The 19365-nt window shown below is 37.2% G+C and overlaps 1 protein-coding gene across 4 annotated transcripts in view; it reads right to left on the bottom strand.

Moving 5' to 3' along the window:
* LOC139974636 (E3 ubiquitin-protein ligase RNF13-like) overlaps positions 1-19365 on the bottom strand; it is a 69484-nt gene that overhangs the window by 7481 nt on the left and 42638 nt on the right. For all 4 annotated transcript variants that reach the window (XM_071981851.1, XM_071981854.1, XM_071981850.1 and 1 more), the window contains exons 8-9: positions 17947-18040; positions 17267-17350 (exon numbers count right to left, since the gene is read on the bottom strand). In XM_071981851.1, the coding sequence (XP_071837952.1) occupies positions 17267-17350; positions 17947-18040 (178 nt within the window). The remainder of the gene's footprint in view (positions 1-17266; positions 17351-17946; positions 18041-19365) is intronic.

Here is a 19365-nt window from a genome sequence, read left to right as displayed (position 1 = left end):
TTTCAGCTTTTTACTACTTTTAACTTATTCGCGATTATTGACTTTTTATTGCGCTCTCATCTACCTATTGACATTTGTCACATTTTGTTGGTGTAATTTTTTGACAAAATGGCGACGACACCTATTTATTCTTCGTTTATCTGCAAATTAGCAAGGCCCGGAAAGGGTCATTTCCTGCGATCTAGGGAGTATCTTTACTCAAAAATTTTCTGTACGCTCCGCGCCAACCTGTGGTGGCGCTCCACTTAGATAGTGTCGAAAGCGCCCCTACAGACCATTCTTGCCCCCCCCTGACCAATACCCCTAGCTCCACCACTGTGTACTAGCCCTCATTGACTGGCCAGTGCTAATGTGGTACTTATTGGGAATCTGGTAAACTAGATAGTAGCTCAGGTATAGCCATGCACTTGTTTTCAGAATCTTGTCATCATGCCAAAGGAGATTCTATCCTTGTACTCGAAAACATGCTGTTGAACTGGTAATAACACAAGCCTCCATGTAATGTACAGATGTGATCATTGATAATAACACACTGTTACTGATAGTTTGATCATACAAAGCATGCCAATGCATGTACTGGTAATATTTCGAGTCTCCATGTAATGTACATACTGTACAGATGTGATCATTGATAATAACACACTGTTAGTTTGATCGTACAAAGCGTGCCAATGCATGTACTGGTAATATTTCGAGTCTCCATGTAATGTACATACTGTACAGATGTGATCATTGATAATAACACACTGTTAGTTTGATCGTACAAAGCGTGCCAATGCATGTACTGGTAATATTTCGAGTCTCCATGTAATGTACAGATGTGATCATTGATAATAACACACTGTTAGTTTGATCATACAAAGCCTGCCAATGCACTTTGCCTCCGTCTACACATTGTCGAATGATATGTGTCTTTTGATCTTAAGAAAAGATTATCTGTAATCACAGTAGTTATCAATTTATTTGTAAAGTATGATTGCATTTGACTCACAGATATTTTCCAAACAATTGATACCTTAAAGGCCATCAGTGATTAAGTTAGCTTTAATAAGCTGGAACTTACAAAAGTGTGAAAAGTTTGTAAAAAATGTTTATCCTAAACTATTTTGATCTTCAAAATAATGAAAAGACAATTGACAAGTGTTTTGAATCAGACTACATACACAGTATTTAAAGCACAAAGGAATTTTCTTATGTTGAAAGAACACAGCTGTTGAAGTCCAGGTTGCATGCTACAACACTTCTATAATAATTTTTGTAAAATGACCCTTTCAACATCCAAAGTTCATCAATAAGGGCAGCTGGACTACTTGAATCTAACATGTTTACAATCCATTGTCGAATTATTTGTCAAGACCAAATGGCATTGAACTTGACTCAGGGTTTGCTCTGTTGTTCCTATGAAAATAAAGACAAATATGTTTCGGTTGAGTTATTAGAATTTAATAGGTAACGGTGGATTAACATTAACATTTAAGGCCAGTGCTGAGGGATGTGATGTCATCATCAATTTAGCCTTAAAGGAGCAATCCAGAGATTTAGCATATATTCTAAAGGTGAATATTTTGAAAATCTATAGAAAGTCAAGACTGTCAATCAATTAATATTTTTCTATGAACTATGATATATCACTTTCTAAATGTCGCAGGATCAAAGAATGGAGGGCAGAAGTTGTCGGAAATTGAGTGACCGTTTAATACTTGACTTTCTAGCATATTCAGGGTCAAGTAATGATGACCTCTGACCTCTGAAGAATAAAACGAAGGTGTTCAATAAACGACAATTTGACCATACATTACAAAGATTGTATATCCGCTATATGTACAGTAGCCAGACAACGAATAAACATGACTTGCCCAATACTGTTAGCCTAGTATGACAGCTTCTGTGAACTTGTAAAGTACAGTAAGAAATATCTGTGTATGTACACAGTATACAACTTTCATATAAGTAGAACAGAGAAAGGAAAAAAAAAAAGAAGAAAAAAAAAAGAAGAAAAGAAAAAACGAAGGAACAAAAACAATGCAAACTGCTTATCCAAAAAAGAGCCTGTGTAAGAGAATGTGTAACAGTAAGTGGGCCTGACGTTTCGATCCTACCAGGATCTTCTCCATCCAGCCTCTGAAGAAGATTGAGCTAGGATCGAAACGTCAGGCCCACACGTAGGTTTTAATAAAGATAAATCATTTGGAACAGATTGTTCCGAAACCATTACGTATGTCTTTTTATGCTTTTCTCTAAGTTTCCGCCTAGATGGCTTCCTTTTTGATACCAGTCCTAGAAAATGTTATTTTGACTATAATTTAACATAAAAATACAGCAGCACGCTGAATGGACTTACTGTATGAGTTACCGTCAAGTTCTGATGTTACATTCCAGACAGAAATCTATAAAAGCTAGCAATATAGCTTGCAGCTATAAATTTGAAATGCTGCTGTTACAGCTGTTGCATTTGGATAGGTTGGAAGATATTATTAATATTACATGGTTTTGAATTTCAACTGATAAATTGGTTTGGGTTTTTCCTTGCCACATATTTAACCCTTAAGTCAGTACAGTGAGAAGAACACTGCTAGCACGGGGGAGAGGGGGGTGGGGCGGGGAGGGAGTAATTAGGAATTAATTAATATGAAGCGAACACAATACATACATATTACAGTTAGATCTTCTATTTATCTGACTTGAGATGATATTTCTGGGATCCAGAGCAATTCTTTCAAAACGACACCATTTAGGTTACAAATTTCTGTACATGAATTTTTCTATATATTTAACAGACTTGGTGCAATACGCTGCGCAGACATCAAACAAAGAAAAACTCCATTGAACCAAAAAGAAAAAACTGTTTCAACTATTTAGCAGTCTAGCTCTGTTACAAATCCAGGTTACCCATTGAGTAAGATGCCACCAAGAAGGGGAATGGGGGGTGGTGGGAGGGGAGGGGTTGGTGGTTGGGGAAAGACATAATATTCCATGCAACCAACTCCTTGTTCTAATTGACACAAATCTTTGCTGAAACATTCAACTCCTGTCTAACTTACCCCATTTATAATGCTATTCAACAATGATTTAACTTTGTGTTTTTGATGCCCTCCTATTCATGGGCATTGCTACAGAAGCAAGCATTACTCAAGATAAGATTACAGTTAATCTACAGAAATTCTCTTTGATTTTTCCACTAAATTTATGCTAACTTTATGCCATCAATAACACCGCCTTCCCACAAGCACGTTTCCAGTTCATGTCATTTTTTAGTGGATCTTGTTCAAAGAACAATGTTCAGATATTTTCAAAGTATTGGTCTTTCACCCTTGTCACTTATTGAAGTAAACCATTAACTAATAAAGCTAACGAATGGCACTTGTCATGATATTTTAGAATCATATTCAATTTTTTTTGTTTAGAACTCAGCACATAAATGTACTTTATTAACAGGTTGGCCTAATAACTTTACTACTCTTTAGAACAGTTTTGAAGCTAAGAAGGTAATCACACATCCCATAAAGCATTCTTAGAGGTGTACCTCACATAAATGTAATATTTAAAGGTGGAATTAATGTACAAAAGTTGTACAGTATGTGTTTTGACTTCTATATTTATATTACATCGCATTCTCTTTTATTGTTCAGCAATGACCCTCTTGTGGAAAGGAAACTGTTTAGAAACAAGATACAGGAGTTTATCAGCTGATTCTTTAAACAGGAAACCAATAAACTCAGTTACTGTATCTTAAAGGCTCAAAATTGATTGAAATCTAAACAATTAATTTAAAGGAGTCTGTGTGCTCTGCTCATTGCTAACTTCAAACTGAATTTTTCTTTTTTAGGGGGGGGGGGGAGCTTTTGACTTTATATTTTGGTCCTTTTCTCCAGTGATACTTCACTAGTCAATACTAATATTCCATTACAATCGGTGAACTTACAGTTCAAAAAAAGACTAACAGTATATTTTGTAATTCAGAGGATGATCAGATGATGACTTTTCATGTATAATTTTAAGCAATATGTGTACACTTGTCCGACTATTGACTATTGAAAGTTCTTACCGCCACTTCTCATGAAATATTGTCTTTGATGTTTCATTCTTGACCCTGTATGAATGTACAATACAAGTCAATAGACTCAAAAAGATGATTAAAAGGCAAGCATTTCTAAAGTTTGAGACCCACGACCTTCCCTGAGGACTGCAGAGCCATACCCACAAGACTCTCCCACCCACCCCTCAGAATCAATGTTTAGAATGCATGAAAGCGAGCTTGAACTATGAACCTGATGGTAACAAAAATAACTTAATCAATTTCCGTCAGCAACACCCCCCCCCCCTCCAATTTGATTTTACTCTTCTGAAGTCTGGTAAAATTTCTTGACCCACTTTTTTTTGGGGGTTGCATTCCACGGTTCCCACCTCTTTGGTTTGCCAACTGTCGCTTTAACTGCAGTCTTGTTTCAGCCTACACTGATCTTTGTTTATATCAGAACACTTCCTGTTTAGAACAGTGACTAACTGATAACACTGGGTAGTGAAAACAAACTACATCTAATTATTTCATAATTAGACAGTTAACATGAGTCTCAGATCCATTTCCTGTACATAGGAAGCTTTATGGCCAAATGTTACCCTACTTGCCCATTTCCAAGTAATGCTTGGGTAGGGAGGGGGATGGGAAGTAGCAGAAGGGGGTGTGGTGGGTTAGGGCCAATTGTGTGCCACCTCTATGATCATGATAAAACACCATGAGAAGGAACATAATTTGATATACTTATCATAGAATAAAACCTTTATAGTGGCATTTTCATTCATCTTTCATTCCCTCATGAATATTTCTATAAATTATATTCAGGCATCAAGTTATATACATGTAGGCTTGCACGGTAAACCGGTTTTAGTACCGAAACCGGTTTTTTCCAACCAAATTTCGGTACTATTTTTTATTTTAAGAAAACCGAAAAACCGAAAAAAACGGAAAAACCGAAATGTGAACTGCTAATACTGGAAAAAACAAAGTTTGTTGACTTTGGTTTCTCCTATTTACTGTTCTTTTTGCAATATGAAAGTAAATTGCAACAAGAGAAAGCTTTTCTGAAAGACGACATTGTCAGCTACGATCGGCACACGCCATAACCAGTGCTTGAGGGTGGATAGCTAGGCCTAACATTAGGCTATGCAGCCCTTACATGCGTGCATCAGTTAGGTACCTTGTAGTATTGAACTGACCTTGGTGGCCAACGTTAGTAGTTGTGAGAAGTACACACTCAAATGACGAGATGCAGTTCAAAATAAATTGTCCTCTTTGTCCTCTTATTATTCAACTTCAATTTAATAGTAGAGGATATGGAGAAAATCTTTTCAAACACATTGATCACAGTTCGTGTTCAAAAAATGAACGTTAAAACTTGAAAGGTACATTGCGCAATCCACAATACCATACGACATGTACAGTCGCAGGAGGGGGGGGGACTCTAGGAGTTTAACAACTAAGATGCAACAAGTAACATTAGAACAATGAACAATCACGGGGGGGCTCTGAGTTTAACAACTAAGATGCAACAAGTAACTTTAGAACAATCACCGGGGGGGGGGGGGGGCTCTGAGTTTAACAACTAAGATGCAACAAGTAACATTAGAACAATCACAGTCCATTATTCACAAGAGACACCTGGCGTCAGGCTTGAGTCAAGGAATATTAAAGGAGTAAAAATGTTGCAAACATGGCTGGAAATTACAGATGTTGCTGCTGGGACAATTCTCCTTTGTACGCTAATAGATTTTATTTTCTTTGTAAGTTTCCTTTAAACATTTCTTCTTATCAGTTATCAGACAAGGCGTCTCTCAGTTGGTTTTTCGTTTGCGTTGAAGAACACGTTTCCAACTTAAACGTTAACAATTTATATTCTTTGCCGACCTAATCCCCGCTTTTGCCAGGGATATTTTTCAACTTGTACTTGAAAGTGTAGACGGTAAATTCTCTTCACTCCTTGAAGAGAAATTTATTTTACCGCCAAGATACCACCCGCGAACATGGCTAGAGCCTCGTGCAATTTGGTACCTTCATTGGACCAATCATATTGTAAGGCATTTTTTTTACGATCTCCAATTGGTCATAATGGGGTTTACGCTCGGCCCTCATCTCCGAAAATATAACATATATTATAACATTTAACATGAACGTGATATTTTTTTTCTAAACACGAATTTGAACTTCGTGAAGTACAGTAAACACAAGACAAACGATACGTGTACGTGATGTTAAAACTTTAAGAAAAAAATTTACTAACACATTTCTTTTCGACATATTTACTTCAGTTTAGTTAACGTGGGTTATAAAATGAGAGTCAGAAGGCAGTAACATTTCTTGAATTTATTCTTCTTATTTTTAACAATTTACTGCGAACGTACAGACTTGAACCCGCTGTTGGTAAAGCTTCAAAAATACGCATCTCAGCGATCGAGATGTGGATGTTTTCAATGCAATTCGGGAGGGGGAAAAAACCGGTTTTTGAGCCAGATTCGGTTTTTTGCTGGAGAAAAACCGGTTGTAAGTTTTCACAAAACCGTGCAAGCTTATATACATGTACTGTACACATGAAACCGTAGCATGTTTAACCCTGCATGGCAATGTCAATGACCAACAGACACATACTGTACGGACACCATGAAAGCCCCATTAAAGGTAAGATATGATTATTCTACCATTTTTTATTGAAATGGTTAAACAGTACTTATATGAATATATGAGCTATTAATTAGCAAAAGCCCTATTAATCATAATTAACGAACAATGCACAGAAAAAGATATGTATGTAGCAGCAATGTGTGTGCAAATAATCATATATTTTCATTTGTGTTGCCAACTAAACCTTGCAATTCACTGTGTATCAATATTCCTTTGTACTGTAGGACCTTGCTATCAAGACTACGGCTCCAGACAATGTACATATTAAGCAAGGAGAACTTTCATAATTAAGTTAGTCTGTATATATATATATATATATCCATCTATCTATGTACATGATAGCATAGCAATTTAATGAACATTCGTAAATTTCGACACACTGTATGTATTGCTATACATATAAAGCTTCTAAAACCACCACAGGAGTGCTTGATAAAACTGAGAAACATGAGAACCCAGATCGGCTGGCTTCTCGAGGAACTATATATTCAGAGTGTGCCCACAGCAGAGAGTGGTATGGTCACTTGCTGGTAGAGAAAGACTGTGACAACAATATGCCCAGGGGTGAAGACTGTGTAGCCTCTCAGAAGATGATTGTCATGAAATTCTATCTTTATTCAAAGAACAAAAGAAAAAGCAAAAGTCAACCAACCAGCCATTTCTGCCTTGAACCAAGGGTTCATGGCCGGACATGTCAAATTAATTTCAAACTCTGGCAGGAACTACATACAGTATTCAGAGTGTGCCCACAAAGAGAGAGACATGGTCACTTGCTAGTAAAGAAACTCTTGGAGAAAATGCCCCGGGGTGATGACTGGTCTTTTTAGGAATCTAAGGCAATTCATCAACTTTCCACTTTTATCATACCATTCATTTCCGAATGGCCAAATAGGGGTAATGGAGAAAGAATAAGTACAGTGGCGGAGCATCCATACAGTCAGAGGGGGCGGATGCCCCCCTGATGGACTCAAATGGACTGCTGGCCCCCTTTTCAGCTTTTTACCACTTTTAACTTATTCGCGATTATTGACTTTTATATTGCGCTCTCAAATACCTATTGACATTTGTCACATTTTGTTGGTGTAATTTTTTTTGTTGTGGGTGTAATTGGTGGCGCTCCGCTTAGATAGTGTCGAAAGCGCCCCAGACCATTCTCGCCCCCCCTGACCAATACCCCTAGCTCCGCCACTGAATAAGTACTGGGTAGTGACCTTCTCTTTTACCTCTCTCACCCCCATCCATGGCATCCCTTCAGCACTTAACCTTCAACTGAGTTCATATACTCTTCATCTTTACTTTACTTTGACTTCTAAGGCTCCTGAACCCCACGCGATGGTACTTGCACTTCGCTACCCCCCAGCCCCCCCCTTATGGCAATTGCTGGACCCGCCCTTGTACCCTCTCTTACCCTTTATCACCATCTCCTACCACCTCTCACCCTCTCTTCATCTTCATTTTAACTTTTACTTAGGCCACCTGGTGCGATCTGAGCAACACTCAGTTTAAAGGCAAAAGCAAGAAAGTTCCCTCTAAGGGCATGGACCTCAGAGATCAAACAACAGTGCAGTGTTTTGGTAAATGAGCTGATTAATGTTTAAGATTCTCAATTTTCATTGATAAAACTGAAGTCAACCGTTGGAGGAGGGGGAAGGGAGGAGGTGAAGACTGGGGAAGGGATGGGAGACAAGGGTTCTCATGAGCCAACAAGTATAGTACAATAATAAGATTGACACTCTTGAAAAAGAACTATATGTATTGATGAGTTTATACACTGAGACTTCCCTTCCTCACACCTCCTGGCACAAAAGTGAAAATGAAACCAAAATACAGAATTAGTTTCACTCTCTCACAAGTCACAACCTGTTCCAAAGAAACTGAGCACTTCCCTTTGCATCAGTTCTTCCGTATTTTGCAAAAACATAACACAGTTAAGTTGCAGTCTGCACAAAATAACAGGGAAGTGCTACTGTACAGTACATATCCAAACATGCTTATTATTATTATTATATACGCTAGGTAAAACTTCCAACTGTACGGTTTGGGAAAGATCTAGCAACTTTTTTGCATTTTTAAAGTTTTGATATTCACTGTCAGTTACACACACCCCTGTGGTCTCCTAAAAGCAAATATTCCAAGACTTACCCAGAACTGCTAATGAAAATGTTGCATTGCTGCACATACACACAACACGTACACCCCACACAGACAGTGCTTCATTCATTTTGTATACAGTCTACTACTGTACTAGGTTAAAACAGTAAGGATAAACACAAATCATTGATACAACAGACTGTCAACAGTGAACCAAAACAGTTTATTCAGAGATGATATGAATTATTGGTCTTGCAGTACAGTACCTACTTCATCTGCCAGGTTGAAACTGTAGTGTGAAGGCATCCCATCCCATCCAACCAATTATCTCATCTCTTCAAAAATATTTTGCAGAGATATTCAAACAATTAGTGAGAATGTGAAGAATGTGATGTGTTGATGGCAGTGCAGGGGACTTCTATCTCACTGAATGATAGCTCAGTGTGACAGGATGGAGATGGGCATAGAAACTCCCAACTGGAGGAAGGAGAAGTCACTCCTGAAGGGCTTTTTAAAAATTAATTTATTGTTTCTCTCAAGGGGAGTATTGAAATTCAAGGCCTCCAATCTAGGTCTGGCGTTTATTGAAATATCCTTGAAAATAATCAAAGAGATATTTGACTTTGCATATATATAGTATCCAAAGGACTTATAATTTAAAAAAATAAAATAAATAAAATAAAACGGATTAACTATTGCATTTTGAGCAGATGTGAGATAAGACCCAATTTTATTAATCGTCTCAAACTATGTTATTATTTCTTACTGCTTCTAAAGTATTCCCTTTATCCCTAGTTCCTCCAGGTGGAACTTGCTTAGTTTCTTCCCTTCTACCTCAACCTTCCCCCCTTCCTGTCAACCTACCCCACCCTGAAAACCTCTGACTACCCCTCGCTGACAACCTGCCCTCAGCCTTCCTGTCAACCTACCCCTCCCTTGCAACCTCCCTCACCCTTCCTGACAACCTACCCCTCATCCTCCTGTCAACCCTCTACTCCCTGACAACCTCCCCTCACCCTTCCTGACAACCTCCCCTCACCCTTCCTGTCAACCTAACCCTCCCTGACAACCTACTCCTCCCTGATAACCTCCCCTCACCCTTCCCCATCCTCCTGACAACCTCCCCTTACCCTTAAAGTCAACTTTGCCCTGCTCTACCCTAGGAGACAGACTGATGCATATGACAACATATAGTATGTACACTATGGCATTATTGAAGTTAAATGTACATACAGAACACATGAATGGTTTTTGGCATTTCACTACAACTGTCTAATGTCACCAGAGTAGCTAATCATTTCAAAGTGTTGAATACTGTACGCAGATATGCACACTAATTGGAAGCCCTCAATCACTGGAAATTTTGAAAGAATGTGCATCTGTTTGGCATGTTGTTGATCTTCCATTCTTTAGAATTCCCTGGGTAATTAATGGGAGAGATGATTATACAGGACTGCAAAAACTAGTTAGGTAGTTTTTATCAAGATAATATGACTGTACCTAGTAGAGTTATGTTTATGATATTTCAGTTAGGTCACTGTGTGTTGACTTACAGTTAATAACTTAAAGCTAAGTTCAAAATGCCATTTGTTGGTTGGTAAAACTAAAGATTTAATTGATTCTGGATTGTCACACTTCATTTACCAACAAGGGTGCAATTTTTTTCTGGAAAAATATTTATGTGCAAAAGGGTGTGTGTAGAAGGGGGGTGGGGTGTGTAGAAGGGGGGTGGGGAGAGGAATAGAAGGTTGGAATATTTTGCTGTCCCCCTCTCTAATTTTTCAATTGTTACATAATAGCCCTGCCACATGTTAATACTGCACTGATAGCCCCAGTCAGAATGACTCCCTGTAACTCAAGAGCCTCGCCTAGATGAGCTATTAATGTAATTAGCCATATGGTAACGACTAGGTGGATTAAAGTGTGATTTACGGATGACAGCTTTATAATACTTCAAACATGGATCTAGTAAGTCTTCATGGAAAACTTGAACACACCTAAAGGAGGCAGGAAATCACATGTGCATAGCCTATAGTAGGTTAAGCTGCTACACCGTCAACTAATGATACACTCCAGTACATGCATACATACTGTAAGGCTAGACACTGCAGTCGTAGTACAGTACATCAGAGTTGTACACAGTACAGTACTGTATACATAATATGTCTGTACTGTATGAAGGTGTGTTTCTACTTCCTTGTGTTTACGGCAATTCTTTTAGCTGAATCATTTCCATGATTTCCTCAGGGCAAAACAGTTCTCTAATGTCCCATTGCAAAATATCACTGAGAAACTTTCATAGGGTAAAAAACAACTTACAGAGGCATGTTTCCTTTCTCACAATGATTTTTATTCCCTTTTTCTGCTAATTTTGTCATATTTTTATGCCAGTCAGAGCAAAGTGTGGTAACTGATATAATTCTATATAGGATTTGGGGGCCGATTTAATTTGGGATTACAGTAAATCCATGAACACAGACAGCATTCATGCTTAGAACTAAAGATTTGTCCACATGAATGTTACTGGTATTTGATATCCTTTGACCATGCTATGTACTTCTCACTGAAGGTGTTTATTGATCAATGTATGTCTATGGTATGTCTACTCCATAAATATACAGAAAATAGTCAGAGTTAACATGTATTACAGTGACACTACCAGGGGAGACTGGAGAAGGGTGGGAGGGGAGGGGGGACAAGTATCCACCTTCATAGGGACATAAACCCATTAACTATCTCTGGCTTATGTTGCAGAGATCATTATGAAGAACAACTCCCGCAAACAGCTAAGGAAAATCTTGCTCCGTTTTGGAGGCATCCAGGATTAAATATCCAGTGTTGGGCGCTGTAATTATGTAAATCTGCCACAGTGGCAATATGATTTAAAACCCTTCCTTCTGTTTTCCCTTTCATATTTTCAAGGCAGTAGTTTGTTAACATTGCAGGCAATACCCACCATTAGATCTTGTAAACAGCTTCAAATAGTTTAAATAAATATTGTAAGAAACCATCATTGTCAAAGAAAATAAACATTGCAATATAAATATTATTAAAGTCAAAAAGTAAGAATAACTTGAAGCACATATATAGGGCTTGATGATGTCACACTACAGCAGTAGGTCTTGACCGAGTCTTCAACCTTTCTGTGTGAGAAGGAGGATGACACATCAAATCTGTGAAATCTCCCCGAATGGAAGAAGATTACTCTTAGCCGTTTGGGGACATCCTTCGTGACAGTGCCATTTCATTTTCATTTATTTATTTATTTGTTTTATCACAATATTCAGGTGATAATAAGACATATAGTAACAGAGATACAAAAACTTGTGAAAGGAAGTGCTCTAAAAACCTACGAGTAGAGCACTCCGAATGCTTAACCTTTAAAATATACATAAATATATGTCTCTAAACAAGAAACGAACAATAAAGAAGAGGAAAAAAGAAAAACCCTGAACTCACTCAAAACCTCCCCACCCCTGCCAGGACTTTCCCACCTTTCCCTACCCATAACTCTCGCTAAAAACCCACCCACCCACTCAAAAACCTCACATTAATACCTCACCATCTTGATCACATATGAAGATAGATCAATAATACATAACTGGGTTTAATTGGGTCTCCTTGAATAAAAACACATAAAAAAATAAGAATTACAGTGTCATTCAAGAAATGGTTGCAAAAGTGACATCTTCTTAAGCAAAAGCCTGTTTTTGCTTTGATATTCCCACATGTTGTGGACCTCAATTGATCTTCTTGCAAATTAAGGCTAACGACACAAGTATGGCCAAGTACGTCTGTGTTGCACAGGTTTCAGAGCAGCTAAAGTCAGCCACAAGGAGACATCCATTTCTTCTTCATATAACTTTCATGAATAGAACTCTCGAAAAAGTCAGTACAACCTTGATTTTAAATTCCAACACACTTGAATAAATTATCTACTTCTAAGGAAGGTCATATGTGCGCACCTACTGTACCCCATCCCATTCCCTCACCCCACATGTTTGACTGATTATATACCCTCCTAAATTATAAACACTTGTACTGCTCAGAAAGCGATTGCCTCTTTCAGTATGATGCACACTGATCCGTACTAGCAGAACGATCAATACTATTTTAATACAGCGGAGACTTCATCATTATTAGTGGAAAACAATTTTTCTTAGAACATCCGTAATGAAGTGTTATCACGGTTTATCGGATTGAAGGAAGTCTTGTGGAAAGGAGGTCATGATCTCTACGAATACATTAATCCCTAAAGAAAATAGAATAAAACATGAGAGTGACTGTTAAGAAGATTAATACCCCACAGAATCTAAGCCATTGTCAAAGGGTTTAACTATTGAGCAGGGGGGGGGGGGACTGGAAAACACATCTGCTACTTTCTTGAAGAATGTGGAACTTCAAGAGGAAATTCTAGCAGAACGAAAGGAAGCATTTACAAACAGCCATCATCCGTTCTGTACTTCAGGTCTACTTGAAACATTTATATCATTAAAAGTTAGATTTTCACAATATCCAGTGCTACCATGTAGGCTGAGCCTTAAAGATGAGGTGACATGTTCTATACACAATCTGTTACTTCTAAATATTTGGAAACAGACTGCAAATTCACAAACAAAACTATGGAAAGACATGAATTTTAAGAGGGTTTTTGCAAACACTGCAGAGCCCCTTCCCATTCTGTCAACTTTGGGGAAAATCTGATACTCCATTTAAATGCTTTACAAAACTTTGAGGTAATTTGAAGCATCATTAAAAATTTTCACTAAAAATTTTTTTTTGAACGTAATTTCTTTCCCAGACATCTTCATCAATGGACGAAATAACTGGGTTCGCATAGCAATTTGCTACCCAAGAATTGCCAGTTGCTAATCAATATTACCTTTGATTAGCAAAAGATGCAGTACCTGCTAATGCTAATTGCTATTTCCAAGAATTGTCGAGCAATTATTGCTAATCAATTCTCTAAAACTATTTCGTCCCTTGTTCATCTATATATAGCAGAGAGATTCCTTCCAAGCCACAGCTGTTTGCCCCCCCCCCCGCCTTGTTTTTGGTCGCTAATGAAATTGCCACTTTATACTCTTACTTCTCTTATTATACAGTATCCAATCAAGCTTTGAAAACAAGAACCTATTTCATAATATTAGACCACTGAGAATTGTTATTGTATCACTCAAATTCTACCTTTATCGTCGTAATCGTCACAAACACTTACGCTCTTTTGAGAGACAATAGGTGACTGATGCAGACTGCATTTTTTTTTTTTAAAAACAGGCCATTATCCGGATTCAAAACGAGTGGTTACGGAAGCCGATACGAGACTAAACAAAAATGTTCTGGCTTCCTGCTACTGTTTGTTAGAGAATTAAAATTGAAAATGAAAATGACTTCTTTGTTGTTAATGGCATACTTTGAGTATTATTATATTCATCTATTTAGTGGTCCAACTCTATCTATTTCCCTATTAAGATTTAATCTTCCATAAATAATTACTTTCGTTTTATTTCATTTTTCAAACGATTAAAGAAGTACTGGACCAAACCTCGCAGCGTTCCTCAAACTGACGGATTAGCCAACGTGAAAAATAAAACTGGTCGGTCCAATTCCTCTCATCAAATCTCGCCACGTTCTTTGAACTCATGGATTAGCCGGAGGTGAAAGAATAAAACTGGTCTGTCCAATTCCCCTCATAAGAAACTGGCAACATTGCTGAGCAATAGGACCGCTGCCATTTACTATTTAATCCTACTGGCAAACAGCAAAATTCCACCGGCATTTAACCAGTAAACTGCCTGAATTTGGAGTCCATGCATCATGCGGAAACACCTTGATATTTATAGGTTATTACTAACTAGCACTGTGCAGAATGCGAATCAATAAGTGTTCTAGATTTAGGAACTTTAGGAATTTACTAGGCAGTGAAAGCACATGATCGAGAAACCCATAAAAATGACAACTTTTGACATTTTACGACCCACAACATTTACCTCTTTCCCCTCGAAGCATAAATATTCCTGACTACTAAACCTGCAAAACGTGATATTTCTTAGCAGTACAGCTGCAATTTGGGCCACTACCACCTTCAAAATCTACTAATTCTGAAGAAAAACACCTCAAAAAACGTTGACAAAGCTACAGTACAATATAATGAATTTCAGTCAAAGATATTCAAAAACTGTCTAAAGATGCTTAAAAGTATTCTACTACTTAAATGGAATGTTTGTGATCTAGGGGAAATGATCTACAGTACACATAAGCATGCATCATAAAGAGGCCAGCATGTAGAAATTCTATCTACCCAGGAAATGGCAGTCAGTTGTAAAGTCCATTTAAAAAAAAAAGGTTTTGATGATAATTTCATTGCATACATTCATCAATTTCAACTAAATCATATCCCATGCTGATAATCAAGCTGTTATTTGGTGCAAGAGTATTTCCTTCAAATGCAAAAAGTCAGGAAGTGAAGGGTTAGACTAACTGTCAACTTAACTCATTACTCGGTTTCCATCTCCTTCGGATAAGAAAGAGGCCACCGGGCCAGATTAGGGCAAAACCTAATAACTTTAAAACAACTCAAAAATAAAAAAATAAAAAAACTTCTTTAAAAGTTGCAAGCAGACAAAAATATGTAACCATCTTTGATAGTAATATATATGCTTCCTGCTAAGTGTGAGTTATACTAGTAACATATTTATAAGCTAAAATTAGCATCCACAGGACATTTCAGCAAAATGAAAGTGATACAGTCCCCAGAAAATGAATATGGATATATACACTTTCAAAAAGGTAAATGCTTTATATGGTTGCCATGAATATTCAGTATTCAAATGTCAGGTTTTACACCATAGATGAATATTTATGACATTGACAAATATCAAAGTAGTCATTCCCCTCCTTCCCAACATCAAAAGGGCTTGTTCTTCTTTGTGAAGGAAGGACTTAAGTAAAAGAAACACATTTTCTTGTTCATGGAAATTATGCGTTTTTCTTTGGATGAACTTGCAAAAACAAAACAAAAAATGTCTAACTGTGTTAGTAAGGTGAAACAATGGTATGGCAATGAATATTCATAGAATATTCAACAGGATTTCAAAATGAAACTTTGGAGACTTCAGAGACCTGTACAACCTTAAATGGTTATTTAAGTCCAAAGAGATAGGAGATGGTAAGATAGTGATTAACTATTTCAATTTCAATTACTAATTAATTCACCACAGATTGTGAAAGCTGTTGTTGGATAATCCACAGGGAAATATCCAGCACCGATAGGATTAAAAGTCTGCAGATGTTATTGCTCGGTTAGTACTTTCGGGTTTAACATATTTGAACCTGAAATATAGTTTAAGCAAACACACATGGGTTTATTAGACCTTACCGTAGAACAGGTTACCAGAAAAAAAAAAACACAAAATAGATGTAAACCCTGATGATATCGGTAAAAAGTGTTCATCTCAAAATGTTCTGTTGTAGAGCATATTAAGATTAATTTGAATGTTACACTCCACTATAATTCAATATTATTTAAATCTTAAGCTACACACGTTTAGTGCTTACGATGCTTAAACATGTAGTGTTTTAAGCCATTCATGTCTTCCTATGTGGAATATAGACACAAATCTATGTATTGCAGAGTTATTGCAATATTAATATTTTGGGTCCTCCCAAAATATTAGGCCCAATTAAATTTTGTGCCTACATGGTCCCAAAATTGTTTTTGCTGGCTGGAAAACATATTTGAACCCCAAAAATTTGCCCTGTATGATGGTGATGATAGTCTCAAAGATCATATAACTGTTAACAGGATAACATTGATACTTTTGACTGATGTGTGGATGTGGTAAGCAGATATATGTTTATTGTTGTTAGGTGGAGATTATAATACAGCACGGAACATATTACCTAGTACTACATTACCAGTATACTTGCGAAGAAGAGATCATTGAAAAACATCATCTAAAGTTACATAGTTTTGTAAAGTCAAGTTTAATATTAGTGTAAACAAATCACGTGAAAGAAATCATGTAGATATCACTTTACAGAAACAATGAACATACACTAACAACAGCCAGGGATGTGGTCATGCCGGGCGGCTGCGCCCGGCACTTCTGAATGCCCCCCATCACAAACAGTATTTTAACCATATCTGCCAGGCACATTTTTCGATGGCACCGAAGTTAGCCCCAGAATAGGTAAAAGATTGCACCATTTGCCATCTAAGCATACTTCATTTGCAAAACATTTCCAAAGGGAAAGGGGATGCCCCACCCCAGAGACCCCTCCCCCAGGACTTGGATCTCACTACCGCACAAATCCGCCCAACACTCAAGTATTCCTGACCACATCATCCCTGCATCATCCACTTATCCACAGAATCGTTAGGAAAAATTGAAATCTATACAAATCACTTAGAATATCACCACACACCATGTTTCAGAACATTGTCATATCTAGTGAGTGAGGCCTTTAAGCATTCCATCGGGATGTACAAAATTAACTCACCGTGGTTACATGGCAGTACTCGGAGTTTGTGCCCTTCCTCGTACTCGTCTAAGCATATAGCGCAAACGTCGTATCTCTCCTCACCTGGAAACCAATGACAGTTTTTTTTGCATTTAAAATCAAATCATTCTCGAACCATAAACGGTGCAATTTTTAACAACATATAGCTTTACACCTAAGGTACTTTGTACCTAGTTCCCCTCCAGAATGTGAACTCCTTCACCCAAAAGGGTGCAACCAGCTTGTAGTTTTTGTAGTCAATCTGTTTTATCGCTTTTCGCTGCACCAGTACTTTTATTAGTTTTTCGTTCTCATAGTCCTGTATATTTCTGTAGTTGGTATTTTGTATTTACTGTTTTTTCTTTTTATTGTTTTATGGCATTGTATTTTCTAGTTTGTTTGTAAAGCGCACAGATGCATCGCGCGTAGTGCGCTATATAAGATTTTATTTACATTACATTACATTACATTTACATTACATTACAACCAGCTGGCACTTACTGACAATGACTTGACGGGTGATAACAACGTTCTGTCCAGAATTTTATATGCAAATAAAAGATAACGGTCGATATGGATCGACCCGACTCGAACCTATGTCATCTATACGATCCATGAAACTTATTTCAATCGATTTAATGTTTTAAAGCTCCTCGAAGTGTCAAGAATTTACTACTAACCTTTTTTGAATTTGATAATTGGCAGTTTCTTCAAATGATCCTTGGAAAGGCGTATCCGCCGAAGTCTCCTTCTATCTCGAATGAATTTTGCAATCTGCGTAGAGAACGAATGGAGGTTTAGTAATTCACCCCAAGAGAATGCAATTCAAAACCAAATGGTAGTGGCAAATGCCGAACCAAAAATTAGATTTTGTGGTGAAAAAATGGTCTGAGATTAACTTGGAAGGACCAATCCTTCCAGAAGGTAACTTTTGTGAATTTTCTCAAAATTTTAAGCATGCAAATAACTTTGGACTAATACTGATGACTTTTTGCAAATTTTTTGGGACCATGGACTGCATTTTCTATGAAAAATGACCCTGGTTCATAGGCTTTTTGGTCTCAAGACAAGAAAAAGAAGGGAGGGGGGAAAGAACTCAAAGATAGGTTAATCATTTGAAAGAGCCAACAATACTCTTTAACTTGTACAGTATAGTATCTAGTTAAATTATGATACAAACATTTTCTGAATTATTTTGGTTGAATTAATTATATAACTAAATGAGGTTGAGAAAGGAAACTAAATATAGTATATGCTGCGAGAAAAAAAAAAGTCTAAAGTTCATAGATTGGCAAACAAAAAGGAAAATGAATCAATTGCTGGGAATTTTGGAAGATATCTTGAAAGAAGATATTTGGAAGAAGCGCCAAACTATACACTTGCCTTTCCTACATGTCGAAGAATTGGAAGGGGAGAAGGGGAGGACATCAATGATACATTTCCAATGATTCCTACAAATTGCTATTAATTAGAAGATTCTAACCTAGATACTCAGAAATTAAAAAAATTCAGAAACATCTCCTGGCTTGGAATTTTGACATTTTTTCAAGGGCCACCTAAACTTTTTTCTAAATTTTATTTTTGGCCTGTAAAAGTTTATCGTAAATGTTTGGTAATTTGGTACCTCTAAGCAGGTTTCCTTATATATTGCTGGTTCAAGCTGTCATATTTTGTAAGTAACCATGTGTGATGTGATGATCTACATAGATACACAATGATGCGACCCTACAATTCCCCCCCCCCACCCCTTTATTTTACAATATACTGTTAGGAACTTAAATCAAACAGAGGCCCAAATTTAACTTTCACTTAGTGGAATAGTGAACGCTGTTGAGCTCAAATGAGATAAAAATCAAAATAAGTGTTTTCATATTCTGATCAATGCTTACACTTTTAAAGTAGATAACTGGCTTAAATTTTCATGACAACGAAAACATTTTTTTCTTTTTCATGGCTATGCATCAATGACATCACACTTGTTTACTTCAACTTCAACTTTCGGTGCAAAACGTATTCTAAACCTTTGATCGAACGTTTCTCGAGAAACAGCAGGCTTCGAGGAATTGAACAGAAATCGTTGCCAGAATGCGCTAAGAATG

Source organism: Apostichopus japonicus, chromosome 10, assembly GCF_037975245.1.
Source record: "Apostichopus japonicus isolate 1M-3 chromosome 10, ASM3797524v1, whole genome shotgun sequence".
Taxonomy (NCBI): domain Eukaryota; kingdom Metazoa; phylum Echinodermata; class Holothuroidea; order Aspidochirotida; family Stichopodidae; genus Apostichopus; species Apostichopus japonicus.
Note: the sequence above shows the minus strand (reverse complement) of the source record. Positions and strands in the feature narration are given on the sequence as shown.